The sequence below is a fragment of the Schistocerca serialis genome, chromosome 10 (assembly GCF_023864345.2).
Source record: "Schistocerca serialis cubense isolate TAMUIC-IGC-003099 chromosome 10, iqSchSeri2.2, whole genome shotgun sequence".
In the NCBI taxonomy this organism is placed as follows: domain Eukaryota; kingdom Metazoa; phylum Arthropoda; class Insecta; order Orthoptera; family Acrididae; genus Schistocerca; species Schistocerca serialis.
In genome coordinates, this window is record NC_064647.1 from 149,417,415 (window position 1) to 149,437,425 (window position 20,011).

General features: G+C 40.1%; 1 protein-coding gene across 4 annotated transcripts in view; it reads right to left on the minus strand.

Moving 5' to 3' along the window:
- The window catches only part of LOC126424923 (ankyrin repeat and SOCS box protein 3-like), a 212,186-nt gene that overhangs the window by 79,279 nt on the left and 112,896 nt on the right, over positions 1-20,011 (minus strand). For all 4 annotated transcript variants that reach the window (XM_050087767.1, XM_050087766.1, XM_050087768.1 and 1 more), the window contains exon 6: positions 13,018-13,182. In XM_050087767.1, the coding sequence (XP_049943724.1) occupies positions 13,018-13,182 (165 nt within the window). The remainder of the gene's footprint in view (positions 1-13,017; positions 13,183-20,011) is intronic.

The following is a 20,011-nucleotide window of genomic DNA, read 5'->3' on the forward strand; positions in this document are numbered from 1 at the left end:
ATTTAAATTTATAATTTGCATTTGGAAATTAAGAACCTGCACTAAAGTTCCTGCATGTAAGACAGACACAGGCAGATTTTGTACATGGGCAATTTACCTGAGTGCCCAGTAAGCACTTGAATACATCATTATCATACTGTAATAGAAATTCTGATACATAATATCGATGTGCTACTTATTGTAAATTTGTTTGTGTATAGGTGTTATGTAGTCAAGCCACAATACAGATTTCAATTACACAGCATCTATCCATTTGGCAGAAAAGTAAACAACTTCTGAGTGTTACTTACTTAAATATAGCCTTATAACTTGTGAATTCTGAAATATCACACAACAGACAGTGCAGTTTGGAATATCAACAATATTATGAAAATGATAGATTGTTACTTACAGTAAAGATGGCATGTTGAGCTGCAGGTAGGCACAAAAGAAAGACTGTTACATATGTGAACTTTTGGCCAAAGCCTTCTTCAGAAAGGAGAACACACACACACACACACACACACACACACACACACATACACACACACACACACACACACACACACACACACACACAAAAAGCAGGCATGCCTCATGCACATATGACCACTTTGTCCAGTCACTCTGGCCAGAATGCAATTGTATCACATTAAACAAACACAGAAATCTGGAGTGGAGTGGCGAAGTGTGAGAGACAGAATGGTACAGCTGAGGGGAGATATATCAGTGCTACCTGTTCAAGTGTGCAGGGATTAGATAGTGGCACGAAAAAGTTGCCAGGAGCAGCGTCAGGAGGCTGATGGAAAGAGGAGGGGGGAGGGGGGGGGGGGGAGGCAGCAAGTGGAAGAAGGCAAAAGAAGAGGAGGGGGAAAGACTGGTGGGTGCATTGGCAGAGAGTGGCACATAATGAGGGTGAGGGAATTGGGAGGAGGTGATACAGCGGGGGAGGGGGGGGGGCAGTAACTTGTGTGGAGGGGGTGGTGACAGTAGGTTACCATAGATTGAGGCCAGGACAATTTTGGGAGTGGAGAATGTGCTGTACGGATAACTACGATATGTGCAGTTCAGAAAAGCTGTTGAACCAATGGCATCGAAGACAGGTAATACGATTTACCCATATCTTTAATGTAGACCTCTGCGATCTGAAATTTCCGATATGCTATGACGTCATGGCTGTTGACCAATTCCAGTCCTACCACTTTATCAACTTTAGGTCCACATACTAGAGCAACTGTGACCCAACCATTACCGCGCTGATTGGCATCATTGTTGCTAAGGGTAAAGTTCAAAATTCCACCAAAAAAGACTGATGGCCCATGCAGGATGACTTGTGCACCTACAAAGTTCTTGGTGCCAACAGCAATATTGTCTATTGCTTTATACACTGTAGGGCAGGTGCACCTTCTCCTCCTATAGTAATGTGGCATCTTCTGTTTGAGCGGTCCAATGCGTTACTCGAGCGACTGCACAAAGACTGACGCCTTCTTAATATTTCTGCTTCTAGTAACACACTTCTGCTCTTGTCACGTTCGTAAACACAAAGCGATAAGCTCAGTCTTCGTGCAGCCGCTCGAGCAACAGCACTGGGCCGCTCACACAGAAGATGCCATGTTACTATAGGAGAAGAAGGTGTACCCACCTTACAGTGTATAAAGCAATAGACAATATTGCTATTGACACCAAGAACTTTGTAGGTGCACAAGTCATCCTGCATGGGCCATCAGTCTTTTGTGGTCGAGTTTTGAACTTTACCCTTAGCAACAATGATGCCAATCAGCACGGTAATGGCTGGGTCATGGTTGCTCTAGTACATGGACCTCAAGTCGATAAAGTGGCAGGACTGGAATCGTTCAGCAGCCGTGGCATCATAGCATATCGGACATTTCAGATCGCAGAGGTCTACAATAGAGATATGGGTAAATTGTATTATCTCGGGACCAGGAATCACCGTAAAATAAATGAATCAGAATCTGTGTCAGTGTGGGTCAAAGGTGTTGACAACTGTAAAAAAATTAAAAATCGTGGGTACTTTCACTCATTGTTATAGAAATTAAATAAATTATTTCCTCTCCTTTATCCTTTCCAAAAAAAACTACACATTAATCTTGTCACAAGCCGAGAAGCGATTCTTCTCGATACTGTTCGTTCTGGTTAAAATCAAGCATGCTATAGACAGCTGCACTGTTGTGCCACAGGTGGTCTACTTTGCTCTTGGCCACAGTTTGGTGGTGGTTGTACATCCTGGTGGACAGCTGGTTGGTAGTCCTAACAATATTAAAAGCTGTGCAATGTTTGCAGAAAAGCTGGTGTATGACATCACTCGTTTCACAGGTAGCCTGGCATCTGATGGTGTAGGGTAAGACTATGACAGAATTGGAATAGGTAGTGCTGTGTGGGTGGATTGGGTAGGTCTTGCACCTGGGTCTTCCACAGGGATATGATATTGTGGCAAGGCATTGGGATTGGAAGTGGCATAGGGATAGACTAGGATGGTGTGGAGGTTAGGTGGGCAATGGAACATCACTTTAAGAGAGGTGAGGAGGATCTTGGGGTAGGATGTCCCTCATTCCAGGACATGATGACATATAATCAAAGCCCTGATTAAGGATGCGGTTCAGTTATTCCAGTCCAGAGAGATATTGGATGACAAATGTGGCGCTCATTTGCAGCTGGCTCTTGGAGGCAGCGAGAGGGTTGTGTGTGTGTGTGTGTGTGTGTGTGTGTGTGTGTGTGTGTGTGTGTGTGTGTGTCTGTGAGGGCGCGCGCGCGCGACATGTGAAATATGTTTTGGAAAAGGGAGCCCTTGTCACTGAAGATACACTGTCCCAAGATGGCCAAGCTGTATGAGAGTGATTTTTTTTGTGTGTGTGTGTGTGTGTGTGTGTGTGTGTGTGTGTGTGTGTGTAAGGGGTGGGAGACCTGCTGCAATCACTGCATAGTTTTTTATATTGATATGACTACCAACCAGGTGTCCATCAGGATGAATTGACACAACCAAATTGTGGCCAAGAGCAAAATGGATCATCTTGCAGCATAACATGTAGCTCAACACAGCATCATGTTATCTTCATAGTGAGTAGTAATCTATCTTTTTCATAATATTGTTAAAACTGCAACTTTGTATTTGGGAAAGTATGTTTAGACAGACAGAAAGATATACTCTTCATTCCATATTCACAGTGAACAGATCCTTAAGAATGGAAATGCACAATGAAGAAAAATTACTGATACATATTAATGTTCCATCCACAAATCCTAAGTGCAATAGTCCTTTTGGAAGTGGGGTATGTAAAATACCTGAACATATTTTCACTTCAAAGTTAATACCAAATTTATCATAAACATGTAAATTTATAAACAATGGTGGGCACATTATGGCACTAAAGACCTGCAGAAGTCAGATTTTACATAACACTCACATTATTCACTATTATCAATAATATATACCTCAACCAATTCTATTAACAAATTTGTCAGTGGAATAAAGGAGACGGCAGGTTATGGAAAATATAACGTTATGGAATGAATGCAGTCAAAGTATAGCAGTTTTTTATTTTTATATTGGCTATATCTGACAACAACCACATTTTAAAAAAAATATTTGTGCCTTTCAGCACATCTTTAGTATTCTCTTCCAAACTGAATTTATTACCAAGTTGTAATCCCAAGAATTTAACACTGTGGAGCTCTTTTATCTGCTGGTCACTGTTTTTAGATGTATGCTGGGAAGATATCTCTTAAAAGTCCTGAAAAGCATATAGTGAGCCTTTTTGAAAGTTTAGTGGCAAAAAATTGACTAAAAACAATTTATTGATTCCTATGAGAATGCCATTAACAGTTCTTTCTAAACCCTTACTTGATTTGCTATTTACTGCAATATTAGTGTCATCTGCAAACAGAACAAACTTAGTGTCGTAATGATACTGAAGAAAAGTCATTAATATACAAAAGAAAGGGCTAAGAAGGAATCCTGTCAGATAGGACATATAATCAGTTCTCAGTTGGATGATGACATAGTTTAATATGTGCTCTTTCCTACCGATATCCCTTGTTTCCTGTTAGATATAGTTCCAACCATTTTTCAGAAGTTCCTGTGACACCATAATATTCTAATTTACTTAAAAGGACTTTGATATTTACAAAATTAAATCACCTTTCACACATCACAGAGTATATCAGTAGCTTATAATTTATTGTTTTTGACAAAGTAAGAGCATTCTGCTGTACATATAAGTAAACTTCTCAATATCAGAACCCTTTACAAATCCAAACTTCCACAGTACATTATTTGTAGACAGATGGATAAGTAGCCATCTGTATACTACCTTTTGATAATTTTCTGGAAAGCTGGTAAAAGAGAAATTGGATGGAAGTTTATGGCACTTCTTTTATTCCCTTTGTTATATGGAGGCTTAAGTTGAGCATATTTCAGCCAATCAGGAAATGTTCCAATAACAAATGACTGCTCAAACAAATAACTTAGAAAGTTGATAAATGCAAAAAACACTCTCCATTTAATTTTTCCACTACCTCAATATAACCACTAGATGTAGCCAGTTTTAAAGATTTACAGGGAACATTACTGTACACAAAATATAATTTGGTTCTTTTGCAGGGGATGCTTGGGCCATAAGCACAAGACTGACAGTTAGCTTATGGGCTGCTGTAGGGGCACGAGATGTATACAGGAAATGAGCCCTGGCTCTTTTTCACGGGGCCAGTTGCACACTACAATCAAAATGGCTTCCACAGTGCATAGTACAATGTTACAGGGTGTCATGTCACTTCGTAGCTAAGACAGGCAATGGGCGTAAACATATCACTGTGACCTTAAGTTAGCCTGCTTCCACTGATTCCTTCTCTCCCATAAAAGTGACAAGTTATATCCAACATAACCTCCAATTCCTGCTTAAAACCTTAGGCCCTTCACTGAATCTCTTCCCTGAATCCATTTCTCTCCTCACCTCTATGACACCCTGCACACCAACCTTATACATGCTGCCCAAAACCCACAAATCCAACAATCCTGGATGCCCCATTGTGGCTGGTTACTGCACTCCCACTGACAGAATTTCAGCACTATTGACCAACACTGCCAACAAATAGCTCGTAATCTAGCCTCCTCCACTGACTCTCCGCCATCCCCAATCTTTTACCTCCTGGATCCCTACTCATCACTGCTGATTCCACCTCCCCATACACCAGCATCCCTCATGCCCATGGTCTTACCACTATTAAACACAACTTTCCCAACTTCCTTCACACTCCAAACTCACTACCTCATTCCCCATACATTTGACTATTTCTCCTTGGAAAGGAAGATATACACTCCTGGAAATGGAAAAAAGAACACATTGACACCGGTGTGTCAGACCCACCATACTTGCTCCGGATACTGCAAGAGGGCTGTACAAGCAATGATCACATGCACGGCACAGCGGACACACCAGGAACCACGGTGTTGGCCGTCGAATGGCGCTAGCTGCGCAGCATTTGTGCACTGCCGCCGTCAGTGTCAGCCAGTTTGCCGTGGCATATGGAGCTCCATCGCAGTCTTTAACACTGGTAGCATGCCGCGACAGCGTGGACGTGAACCGTATGTGCAGTTGACGGACTTTGAGCGAGGGTGTATAGTGGGCATGCGGGAGGCCGGGTGGACGTACCGCCGAATTGCTCAACACGTGGGGCATGAGGTCTCCACAGTATATCGATGTTGTCGCCAGTGGTCGGCGGAAGGTGCACGTGCCCGTTGACCTGGGACCAGACCGCAGCGACGCACGGATGCACGCCAAGACCGTAGGATCCTACGCAGTGCCGTAGGGGACCGCACCACCACTTCCCAGCAAATTAGGGACACTGTTGCTCCTGGGGTATCGGCGAGGACCATTCGCAACCGTCTCCATGAAGCTGGGCTACGGTCCCGCACACCGTTAGGCCGTCTTCCGCTCACGCCCCAACATCGTGCAGCCCGCCTCCAGTGGTGTCGCGACAGGCGTGAATGGAGGGACGAATGGAGACGTGTCGTCTTCAGCGATGAGAGTCGCTTCTGCCTTGGTGCCAATGATGGTCGTATGCGTGTTTGGCGCCGTGCAGGTGAGCGCCACAATCAGGACTGCATACAACCAAGACACACAGGGCCAATACCCGGCATCATGGTGTGGGGAGCAATCTCTTACACTGGCCCTACACCACTGGTGATCGTCGAGGGGACACTGAATAGTGCACGGTACATCCAAACCGTCATCGAACCCATCGTTCTACCATTCCTAGACCGGCAAGGGAACTTGCTGTTCCAACAGGACAATGCACGTTCGCATGTATCCCGTGCCACCCAACGTGCTCTAGAAGGTGTAAGTCAACTACCCTGGCCAGCACGATCTCCGGATCTGTCCCCCATTGAGCATGTTTGGGACTGGATGAAGCGTCGTCTCACGCGGTCTGCACGTCCAGCACGAACGCTGGTCCAACTGAGGCTCCAGGTGGAAATGGCATGGCAAGCTGTTCCACAGCATCTCTAAGATCGTCTCCATGGGAGAATAGCAGCCTGCATTGCTGCAAAAGGTGGATATACACTGTACTAGTGCCGACATTGTGCATGCTCTGTTGCCTGTGTCTATGTGCCTGTGGTTCTGTCAGTGTGATCATGTGATGTATCTGACCCCAGGAATGTGTCAATAAAGTTTCCCCTTCCTGGGACAATGAATTCACGGTGTTCTTATTTCAATTTCCAGGAGTGTACAAACTAATCTGTGACACAGCCACGGGCACCTGCATGGCTCCCTCCTATGACAATCTGTTCATGGGCCATGGCCATCTAAAAGAGATCTTCCGAGCCTCCCAGGGCACTGACATCCTCTCTGACAGCTCCATCCATATGCCTCTGTTCATATTAACCCCCCCCCCCCCCACAAAAGTGTCTGCATTTTGACAGCTGTCTTCCCTTACACACCAAAAAATCCCTCCCATACAGCCTGGTCACCTGGGGATGGTGTACCTACGGCGACAAGAAATCCCTTGACCAGTATGCTGAGGTTCTCACTGAGTCTTTCACTGACAGGCACTATCCGCCAGACCTTGTCTGCAAACAGACCTCCTGTTCCATTTCCCCTTGCATCTCCAATCCTCCCACCCCCATCCCCACCCCCACACCCCCTCAATAACCAGCCACACCAGTGTCCTCTTCATCGCCCAGTTCCACCCCAGACTGGAAAAACTAAACCACATTCCTTTCCAGGGCTTTGATTACTATCATCATGCCATAAAATGAGAGACATCCTTCCCTCCCCTTCTAAAATGGTTTTCCGCCATCCACCCAACCTCCACAACTTCCTAGTCCATCACAATGCTAATACCAGTCCCAACTCCCAAGCCACAGGGGTCATATCTCTGGAGAAGATAAAGGTAAAAAACCGTCCCTATCCACCCGCCCAGCACGTCCTGTTCCAATCCTGTCACAGGATTATCCTACCCAATCAGAGGCAGAGCCACCTATGAAAGCAGACATATTATATACCATCTCTGCTACAACCATTTTTCAGCTTTTTAAATTGGAATGACTACTGTCCACGAGGATGAACGGCCACCGCCAAACTGTGACCAAGCAGATACTGGACTACCCTGTGGCACAACATGCAGCTGCACTTAACATACTTGACTTCCATGGCTGCTGTACAACCCTCGACATCTGAATCCTCCCCTCCACTACCAACTTTCCTGAACAGCACAGATGGGAGCTATCCTTATAATACATTCTCTGCTCATGAAATCATCCTAGCCTCAACCTAATGTCCCCACATCCTCCATCCAACAATTCCCACCCCTATGTCATGTCATCTCCTCACAATCCACCTCCTCTCACCCTCATTGTGTGATCCTCTCTGGTGCATCCACCGGTCTTTTCCTCTTCTCTATTCTCTCCTTTCCTCTGCCTATTTTTCATCCTCCTCTCCCTCTCCCACAGAATCCCAACACTGCATGAGTCAGTCTTTTCCTGCCACCTCAAGTCCATGCACATTCAGTGAGGCAGCACTGATTCCTCTTTCACTATCCGTATCCTGTTACCCCTTCCATATCCCCTTCCACTTCCCTGCCATGCTCCAGATTGCTGCTCCCATTCAATGTGTTTCTGTTGCAGTCTGGACAGAGTGGCGAGAGGTAGGGGTCATGCGAGAATGTGATGCACTTGCTTGTGTGGACATGTGTGTGCATCTCTTTTCTGGAGAAGGATTTGGCTGAAAGCTAATATGCAACGGACTTTTAATTGTACCTGTCTGCAACTCAATGTGTCATCTTTACAGATTATAGCAATCTATCCTTTTCATAATACTGAAATTATATTGTGGGTATATTAGAATTATATTCACTTTACTGAAATTGTTTGTAACTGTGGCTACAAACATATCGTTTTATATATAGCCTTGTGCATTGTAAGGCACCATCCTCCACAGACTGCATTCTCTTGGTGTTACTATTTCCACATGCCACACAGGAGAACTGTTGGTAATAACATTTGGAAATAATATGTATAAACATCACAGAGAATGAAGGCCTCGAGGCATGGTCAGGAAGCCAAGTGTTTAAAGTGACTGTTCACAAAAAGCAGGAAATCTGGGTCCTCGTCCTGGTCTGGCACACAGCTGCAATTGTCACTACATATCCAGAACATATCTGTGTTGAAATGCTTGCTGAAAGTGCTAGGTATTCATGAAAGAAACACTATTAACAGATTATATATTTTCTTTTTGAACATTATATACAGGAACCTTGTTACCAGTTCTAGACAAAATGGATGGGCATTTTATACTTCGAGTGGGGTGCAATATCCAAGTACAGATGAATCATCTTTAACTGCTTTTGCACAAGTACCTATTACTTTGTGAAAGGCCATCCCTGCCCAAGGAAGGAATGATAGCCAATAAATGTGTATTTTGGTGTTTTACCAACTTACAGAGAATGTCACTAAGAACTTTTTATGTAATGACAGTTGTATTACTTGATATACGAGGGCCGTTCAGAAAGTAACCTCCGGTCGATTTAAAAAAATACACCAAGTTAAATAAAAATATTTTAATATATACATCTTACAACTACATCTTTGCACTATTTTTCTACATAGTCTCCATAGCGATTGAGGCACTTATCGTATCTCTTCACAAGCTTTGAAATTCCTTCTGCATAAAAATCACCCGCTTGTGCCTGGAGCCAGCCTGTGACCGCAACAGTTTCATAATTGCACAGTTTCTCTGTGCTCTGTCAAAACATTTATTTTTAATATTTTTAAAGTTGCATTCCACTTTGGAAGCTTTGACTCTTTAATTCCTTTGTTGTAACATACTTCACACCTGTTTGTTTGCTGTTTTCATTTCTGTGAGACGTCTGTATGGTATCTCACCTGTTCTCATTATTCATCATGTTTACTTCTGTTGGTAACGTATTCTTACCACACAACTAATATTCTACAATCAATATATAGTATGACAACTGTCAGGACTACAAAAAGAGAACAAACATTTCAGTGACTGAACAGACAGTTCATAATGTTGTGAAACATAAATAAATAAATAAAAATACATGGCATGAGAGAGTTCTGAACGTGGCTCATCCACTTTGGAGTTCAACACCAAGACCACTTAACCACAATGCCTCAGCCATTCATCTGTGTTCAATATTGCACTTCTTAAGCTTGGAACATTCACTGTTCCTATTTTGCTTTTTTTCACAGTTCAGTATACCTTCTCTCTGTTTTCATGTTTGATCTGTGTTCAGTTTTTGATGGGTTATCCACTGAGCCATCCTACCACTAAATCTGAGGGGGATGCGATTGGAAGTTTTCCTTGTAAGTGTCACAATAGAATTAAACAATGACTCATTACAGTTCAAGGAGAATGATAGATGGTAACAGACCACATATCAGCTGTTGTCTACTGATTTGGAATTAACATCAGTGGACATTACAATGGACTGCAAGGTCTGTTGATAGAGAGAGGAAGAGAAAGAAGAAGAAGCAGAGATTTTACAATACAGAAATAGTCTTAGAATATTTTATGAATTTTGTGATTTTGAAGGTCTGAAATTACTAAAATTGAGTAATGTCAAACAAATAGGTGCAAATATGTATACAAGGTGTTTCAAAAAGAATGGTCTGATTTTGGATGGTAACAATTATGAAACGTGGGACATGCCAGAAAGGAAATTTGTGTTGTTTGAATGGATGTGGCATGAGCATCAGAAAAATCACTGTTAGATGTCAATCAGAGCCTCTTCTCAGTTGCAGTCAGTCAGAAGTAAGATGGTGTCCACTCAATAGAAGGCGTTTGTGTGCTTCAGTTTGCAAAGAATGAGTCAGTGATTTCAGTCCAGTGTCCTTTTTGTAGACTTTGTGGGATTGATCTGCAATCATCCAAATACATTTGTTGTTGATATCACCAAGGGTGAGAAAGGGTGCTTGTGCAAAGATAAGCAACCATGTCAACCTCGCACAGGAAAACACAGTGACTGGAGTGAGTTATCTTCAAATATGCTACAGATTGGCTTTTTCCTCAGCTTCTGGGGGACTCTTATGGCTTCATTTTCCAAGAGGATGGAGCTCCAAGACACTGGCACAACAATGTATGACAGTTTCTCAATGACACTGTGCCTCAATGCTGGATAAGGTGTGCCGTATCCCGAAACACTGTCCTCCACTCCTGATCTCCAAGATCACCACACGTGACCCCAGATGATCTTTTTTTGTGGGGATATCTGAAGAAAAGTGTGTTCATCTCCACTTTACTTCATCATATAGAAGAAGTGAAGTACAGAATAACAGCAACCATAACTTTTGTAAAAGCAGATACATTGTGTAAACTTATGAGGAATTTAGCTATCATCTAGATGTTGTTCATGCTGCTGCTGGCAGACACACAGAAGATTTGTAATAGCACAGCTAAAACTTTAAGATTTTGAGAGTATTTAGAAATTCATTTTGAAATTCATCCCATGGTTTTCATCAATAAATATGGAGTTTTGAATTCAGGTCATTCTTTTTGAAACACGCTGTATATAAACTAGCTGCTGACAGAAAAACTCTTTAAAATGTAACATATAATGTCATAAAAACAAATTAAAAATCTTGCATGTGAAACACTTCAAGCCACTGTTCATAATTTGAGCTGAAGCATGTATGCAAAAGATAAATTGAACATTACACATAAATGAAAATACAAGCATACACACAGAGGATGATTCAACTGCCCCTATCATTGTTGTTTTATGCACCTTGCAACATTATCGCTGGCCTTCATGATGACATGTGAGATTTTCATATTGTCTCAGCTGCTAGGCAAAAACTACTAGCACTAGAGAAAAAAATGAGCCACACCTTTTTGTAGTAAATTTAATGTAGTTAAATTTTTTACTGGGATACATTTTTACTAGAGGCCACAGTTTTTGAATTATTCAAGGAAAACATACATAAGTGACCTCCACCCCCCACAATTACCCCTCACCAGTCAGGACTTCTAGTATGTTGTTCATGGCACTCCCTTGTACCATAGTACAGAAATTTCCTGACTATGTGAACTATTCTCAATATTTGATGCTTTTTGTTTGCTATTGTTTGGGCTATTGTGCCACCAGCACAGTCGGCTACTTCGTTACGTGTCTGCGAGAGTAATGAATTAGAAACAACTTCTGTAAACACTATGTTAAAAACTAACTACATTGACAATTTAATTCTAACATAACCTCTACAAGCAGAGAGTAGTTTCACAGTAGAAGACCTGACGAATAAAAAATTGTAATAGTTTATTTTATGCTGCTAAAATCTACAAAATTTACACAGACATCAATTTTACAATCTGTACGTGCTTCACTAAGCTGGTGGCGTAATAAGGCCAGTCAATGAAGACCAAAAAAAGGTCAAATATGACAAATAAATTGCACAGTCACAAATATTTGTACAATGGTAGGAGAGAGTGCCATGGATTACACACTACAAATCCTAACTGATGGGGTCCAAGCGTGGATATGGGGATGCATTTGAAGGTCGCTTTTCTATACTTCTCTTGAACTGCATTAAATTTAACACAAAAGGTCCTGCTCACTTTTTTTGCGGACTAATAGTTTGCTACGAAAGAGCGACAGAATATGAAAATCTCACATGCAGTTTATGTAGGCCAGATGAAACATTGCAGGTTGCATAAAATGGCAGCAGTAGGGGCATCTGACTCACTGTGTGTGTGTGTGTGTGTGTGTGTGTGTGTGTGTGTGTGTGTGTGTGTGTGTGTGTAACATTACTATCGCCTGAGAATCAACATAACAACATTATGTAAGATCCAAAGATTTTTTTGTCTGCAATGAAAATGCTGCGTTTTATTTCATCCTGATATTTAGTTAATAACATGATCGGGACTGTCTTGGGTGAAATGTCCACAAATGAAGATGTGTAGGTAGTAACTCACTGTATAAGTGAAGTACCAAGTTGTGATGCGAGATAAGCAATACTGAAATTGTCACAAAGATTATATCATTTAAAAACAGGTGGTCCTGCATAGGATGGGACACAATAGTAACTTCCATTTGCTCTCCTCCCCCCCTTTCCACTTCACTAAGGCTCAGTCCATGAATCCACATCTACTTGTACACTATCTTCTCAGGAGACTCCCTTGTCCTCAACCGACACTTCCACTTCATTTACTCTGGTCCAGTTTATATGCTTGTCAAGTCCAACACATAAACTATGCTGCAAATGATTGCCTTTACTCCTTCTGTTAATTGACACTAACTTACAGTTTTGTTCTAAAATTGACTTCATTAGGTAAAAAGGAAATTATAAATATGAAATGACAGTGTTCAGAAGAGTTCACCTACAATGCAAATGATTCTTCAAATATATTTTCCAAAACTCACATCTTGCACATTATTTTCTCACAAAGACGTCCAGTTCTGGTCTCTTGTATACTTATGGGAAAAGGATGTGTGTGTGTGTGTGTGTGTGTGTGTGTGTGAGAGAGAGAGAGAGAGAGAGAGAGAGAGAGAGAGAGAGAGAGAGATCACCTCGGGTCACCACGCCGTGCAGCGAGGTGCAGTGCTGTTTGTTGAGTGTCTTCCCTCACGATGTTGGCATCAGCACCCATCTCAAGAAGGACTTCAACTGTTTTTAAACAGCCTCCTCGAACAGCCAACATCAGTGCTGTGTCTCCTAAGGACTCTCCGAATTGACTGAACACAAAATGAATATTTATGAAATATTTTGTAAAGTGTATACAATTATTAAAATGGTAAGCATCCATATAAAAACAATCACACAAATGTCTACATTTGTACAGAATAAGTATGACTTTAAAGTTCAAAATCTACTTCTACATCTATACTCCACAAATCATCATGAAGTGCATGGCAGAGGGTATGTCCCATTGTACCAGTTATTAGGGGTTTTTCCCATTCCAACCACGTATGGAGTGTGGGAAGAATGATTGAATGTCTCTGTGTGCACGGTAATTATTCTAATCTTATCCTCACGATCCCTGCATGAGCTATATATAGCAGGTTGTAGTATATTCCTAGAGTCATCACTTAAAGCCAGTTCTAGAAACTTCGCTAACAGACTTTCTCAGGATAGTTTACATCTATCTTCAACAGTCTTCCAGTTCATTTCCTTCAGTATCGCAATGCCACTCTCCCACAGATCAAACAAACCCATGATTATTCATGCTGCTCTTCTCTGTATACCTTCAATAAACCTTTTAGCCCTATTTGGTATGGGTCACACACACTTGAGCTATAGTCTAAATGGGTTGCACAAGCATCTGTAAGCAATCTCCTTTGTAGACTGAGTGCACCTGCCCATTCTACCAATAAACCGAAGTCCACCATGTGCTTCATCCACAACTGAACCTTATGTGATCATTCAATTTCATATCCCTACAAAGTGTTACACCCAGGTATTTGTATGAACTGACTGAACACTTATGCAGCTTCTTTCAGATAGTACTTCATTATAAATAACTGCATCATCTACAAACATTTTGAGATTGCTATTGATATTGTCTGCAAGGTCATTGATATGCAGTATTAACAGCTAGGATCCCAACACACTTCTCTGGGGCAGACCTGAAGTTACTTCTGGATCTGATGATGACTCTCCATCCAAGATAACATGTTGCATCCTCCCTACCAAAAAGTCCTCAATCCAGTCACAACCTTCACTTGATACCTCATATGATGGTACTTTTGATAATAAGTGTAGGTGTGGCACTGAATCAAATGCTTTTCAGAAATCAAGAAATACTGCATCTACCAGACTGCCTTGATCCAAAGCATTCAATATGAAATATGAGAAAAGTGGCAAACTGATGAGTGATTTCAACATTATATTGCTTTGCCAAACATAATTACTGTGGAGATCGTTCATCATAGTCTTTTTTTCACCTAACAACTTGGGAGGGAGGGAGGGGGGGGGGGGGGTACTTAACTGTACTAAAGCTTGTTATGTGATAAACAATAAAAAACTGCTTTCCTTTTCCACATTTTATGTTCTCCTGCTTTTCATGTTCATTTTTGTTGGTCCCAACAGTACTCCTATTCTCTCAATATAATGCTTTCCCATCATTAATAATCTATGCAACAACATTTTCTGCATTTTAAGCTGTCTTTGACACTATCACAACCTTTAACATTGATTTTCATACAGATTTCTGCAAGAAGAGCATCATATTCCTGCTCAAAGCCAGCAGACTATATGCTAAGTTATTGACTGCATAATATAGCATTAGTGTGGTAAGCGAGATTTTCATTGTCAGTGTGTTGGGTCATTGCTGCCAGTATTATAGGTTGACAGTGTTACGTGGGGTGGGAAAGTATGCTGCGTCACTGCCTGAATAATAATCATGATCTGATGATAGTGTCTCTTGTAGTAATCTTTTTCCTGTTCACTGCATTGTATTACAATGTTAATTCAATTTTACAATCACTTGTACAAATAAACACTGCTTTTGCAGATGGCCATTTCTATAATGGATTTTCACAAATCATCTTTACTTCTATGTGGAATACACTAATTAATACTAGACACGCAATCAGAGATTTGGTACAACTTGATGTCAAGATGTAAACATTCCTCCTCAAAATGTTCCATATCATGATGACAATTTTCACGATCTTTCTCATTCAGTATGTCCCTGAACTGAATGACCTCCCTGTCAGCAACAAGATGTAGATTTTGTGCCTATTGTTCTCTGTTTACAAAGAATGCCAACTTTAGTGTTTTAATCAATATTGTGCTACAAGTTTTATTTACCATAATTTTCTAGTGATTATAAACAATAAGGTTCACATTAAAACACAAATATCTTTTTAATGTGGTTTCATGAAAGACTTTTTTCTGTGTGTTATTTATACCTTTGGACATGATCAGAATAAGAGGGAAACCTGCGAGCATGTTTGTGTGTGTCAGCACTCAGCTACTGTCTTTGTGATCGATGTTTTGTATACTGTGGAGCGACAAGTACAGCTAACTGCCATTACAAAGAAACAAAAGCAATTAATTATTTCAGATTTTTAAAATAAGTTAAATTTAAATTGTTTTAGCTTCAAATTTTGAACAATATACAGAGAATGATAGTAAGACTAATTTATTCATTTTTGCTTGCTGTGTTTCCTCTGCTTCCCTGTATTTTACACTTACCTGCATTTTACATTTTTTTGGGTCAGTCTGCTGATAAGTGTAAAAGGGAGTTTTGCTACATATAGGCAGTTTGTGTACACATAGCTAACAGCTACAACCTGAGTCTAACAGAACAGGTCACTGCAGTGTACCATGTACCGTGTGGAAACTGAAATTGACTCTAACTCAGTTGCCAATAATTCCAGACAGTGAGAACATTATGACTCCAAGAAACATGAACCCCAACTGGTACCGATGAATGTAAGGTGGATAGATGTTACACAACAACACACAATCCAACAGAGTTTCAAATCAAAGTTCAAGTAGTGAGGAAATAGTTGTATTCCACAGTGACAATGCTTGAGGGGTCACTATAGTGCGCATCATTTATTACGGCAGCCGAGTTTAAGTTCGTTCTGTGCATCTGATGTCACAAAACACAGTCAGCCAACGAACAGAGAACGACGTTGCCAGAGCTCGATTGCAGTGCAGAGCACGGACGAGTGTCTTCAGTTTTAGAAACGTTCAGTCGTAAATAAAGTAATTGAACAAAAGCAATGTCTTGATAGCAGACTTTCTTTTATAGAAAGTTTGGAAAAAGCATTCTTGATACCAATTGCTTCATATTCTATTAATTAATTAAACCAAACAAGCAATAAGCCTCCTAATTAAAGGTGATAGCAAGGAAAGGTGTTTGTATCATTCTCACGAACTGCTTTTCTGCAATAAAGAACAGCAATAATTGTTTATTTCCTATTGTACTTCGATGAAACTTCAGTAATTCATAGTCCTACCAACAGTGTTTGTCGGTATTTTGCGTGATGTTTTACAGTGCTCCAGGAATTCTGTTGAATGATGAGCTGCGTTAGCGTAATGGTTAAGGTGTTTGGCTGCTAAGTGCAAGGTTCAGAGTTCAACCTTGTTCAATGCTTAATATTTTCTTTATTTAAAAACAAAATCGAAGTGTCTTAAGTCACGAATTTTATTCGTTTAAGAGTAATTTTTTGAAATTTCTAGTGCTTTGTCTCTTCATTATAATCATAATAAGTTTTCGGTTTTTCTAATTTTGTCCTCCAATATTTCTTTTCACAGCAATTAAAAACAATGAAAAGGCACACATACATGATGTAGAAAAAGAATGGAGTTTATTCAAAGACACTTTAGTTGAAGCAGCACAAAAAATATGTGGTAGAATATCTGGAACGGAAAAAGTAAAACAGACTAGTTGGTGGGATGATACCACAATCCAAGCAGTTAGAAGAAAAATAGAGCATGTAGAAAGTGGTGGAAAACTAAAAATAATGAGGACCATAAAAGATATATAGAGGAAAATAAGAAGTGCAAAGAAATAGTGGAAACAGCAAAGAAAAAGACATGGGAAGAGTTTAAAAAACTTGAGGAAGATGTGAAGAGCAATAAGAAAATGTTCTATAAAATGGTGAAAAATAAAAGGAAAGCTTCTGAAGAACAGAATAGAATAGAATATTTTTATTAGCCTTTCAGAATTTTTCATACAATTGGCTTTGTCAAAGTTTACAGAGGGTTTTAGTTTCAGTACGATATTCAAATAGTTACAGAAAGGGGAGAAAAGGAACTAAAGACCTTTTCATCAGCATTATGTAAAACAATGTTTTATACAGTAATTAAATACACACATAAGAAAAGAATCACAGTAAATAACTAGCTTATATAATATCAAAACATTTTCTTCATAACTTAGGTAAAACATATATTTTGATGATTAGTTTCTAAGAATTCTTCAGTTGTATAGAATTCGTTGTTTTTTAGCCAGGTTTGCAATAAATTCTTATATTTATTTAGTGGTACTGTACGAGCTGAGCACGGTAACTTATTGAAAAATTTTATGCTTAAGTACTTGTAGTTATTATGGATTACAGCAAGTCTTGTGGACGGCAAGTCCAGCAGGTGACTGTTTCTTGTACTGTGTGCATGCACATCACATCTCATGTTCAATTTTTTCAGATTTTCTCTGGCATATATTAGACAGTTATATATGTACATGCTTGGCACTGTCATTACGCCAAGAGATTTAAAATAATTTCTGCAGAGCTCTCTGGGTGCTAACCCCTCCATGCACCTGATTGCTTTCTTCTGCCATCTGAAAATACATTCAGCTCCTGGGGAGTTACCCCAAAGCAATATTCCATATTGCAGTTGGGAATGTAAAAAAGCATAGTATGAGTGGAGTAGCAATTGCTTGCTCACACTGTTTCTTAATTTATACAAGAAGAAAAGTACTTGCGCTAGTTTACTACATAGATAATTGGTGTGTCCTTCCCATGAGAGCATTTGGTCTATGATTAGTCCAAGTAATTTCACTGTTTCGTTTTCATTTTTAGTTACTTTGAGATTAAATATTATTTCTTCTGTTTTTGTTTGATTTATGCACAGCTGGTTAGCCTGACACCAGTAATTAGCCATTTGCATCATTTCTCTATTTTTGTTCAGTACACTCTGTAAGTTCTCTCCTGAACTTATTAATGTCATATCGTCAGCATATAGTATGTTCTTACACAGTATGTAATTCGAGAAGTCATTAACATAGACAATGAACAGAAAAGGTCCAAGAGCAGAGCCTTGCAGTATTCCTCTTTCTATAGGGAGTATTTCTGACCTCTGCTTATTTGCATATACAAGTTGTAACCTATTGCTTAGATAAGATCTGAATAGTCAGAGTGTGTCATCTTCAATGCCATAGTATTTTAACTTTTTGATGAGTATGTCATGTGACACCGAGTCAAAAGCTTTACTTAGGTCAACAAGTGTTCCAGACATTGATACCCTTTTTCCATACCCTTCATAAACATTGCTTACCAAAGCTTCTACTGCTTTTACAGTTGATAGGTGTGACCTGAAGCCAAACTGTTGTTCATTTAAAATTTTGTTGGTTTCAAAATACCTGTATATCTGCTCATGCACACAGTTTTCTACTAACTTGGATATGATTGGTACTTTTGAAATGGGTCTGTAGTTATTTGGGAGGTTTCATTCACCTTTTTTATACACAGGCAATGTAACTGTGAGCTTAATACAGTTGGGGAATATTCCTTCATCAAGTACTCTGTTTGATAGTGAGAGAAGTGGCATTTCAATTTATTTTGCTATACATTTAATGATGAGATTACTGAGTCTATAATAATCTTCTGTTTTGGAATTACTTAATTTGTTTATTGACTTATGAATATCATTTAATGTGATTTGGGCCCAAGTGAACTTCTCACTTCTTGTCTGTTTTGCACAAGTGAGCAATGCTTCTGCATCAGAGGCAGAATTGATGGGTGGTGTGGTGACACTATTTACAAAATATTCATTGAGAATATTGCAGTCAATAGGGATACTCCTTTCTTTATTGGTATTATTAATTTCCCTTTTAATGACAGTCCAGGCAGCTTTACATTTATTTTTAGAATTTAAAATATATTCATCATTTGCACAGCACTTAGCATTTTTTATTTCTAATCTGTAAAGATGGAAACAGAGGATGGTACTGTGATTGTAGATCCAGGGACTGTAAAAGATCCCTGGAGAGAACATTTTAAGAAACTGTTAAATGCTGAGGAGCAGATACACGAGGAAACAACAAATAATGGAGAAACTGAGAGAAGTTGGGAAACAGAATTAGGACAAATTACATGGGAAGAAATGGACATGAAAGAGCAGCAGGTCCGATGGGAATGCAGTGGCTGTATAGAGTACTATCAAGTGTGTGGAGAAGTAGTACAATACCTGGCAACTGGAGAAGAGGAGACATTGTTCTCATCTTCAAAAAAGGCAATAAAAGACTTTGTAAAAACTACAGAAGAATAACCCTTATGAGTCACACAGCCAAGATTTTTGAAAGAATTTTAATAAATCAAATAACTAAAAGGATAAAAAAGGAGCTGAGTGAAGAACAGCTTGGGTTTAGGAAAGGAAGAAACACAATTGACCAGATATTTTTTATCCATCAACTGATGGAAAAAAGTTGGAAGTATAACAAAAGGGTGATAAAGGTTTTTATAGACAAAGAAAAGCCATATGACTCAGTTGACAGGGAAAGACTGGTTGGTTGGTTGTTTGTTTAGGGAAGGAGACCAGACAGCGTGGTCATCAGTCTCATCGGATTAGGGATGGAAGTTGGCCGTTCCCTTTCAGAGGAACCATCCCGGCATTTGCCTGGAATGATTTAGGGAAATCAAGGAAAACTGAAATCAGGATGACCGGACGCGGGATTGAACCGTCGTCGTCCCGAATGCAAGTCCAGTGTCTAACCACTGCGCCACCTCGCTCGGTCAGGGAAACACTCTGGGAAGAAATGAAGAAGATAGGTATAGAAGATGGATACATTAATGTAATGAAGACAATGTACAGAGGACACAATTGTAG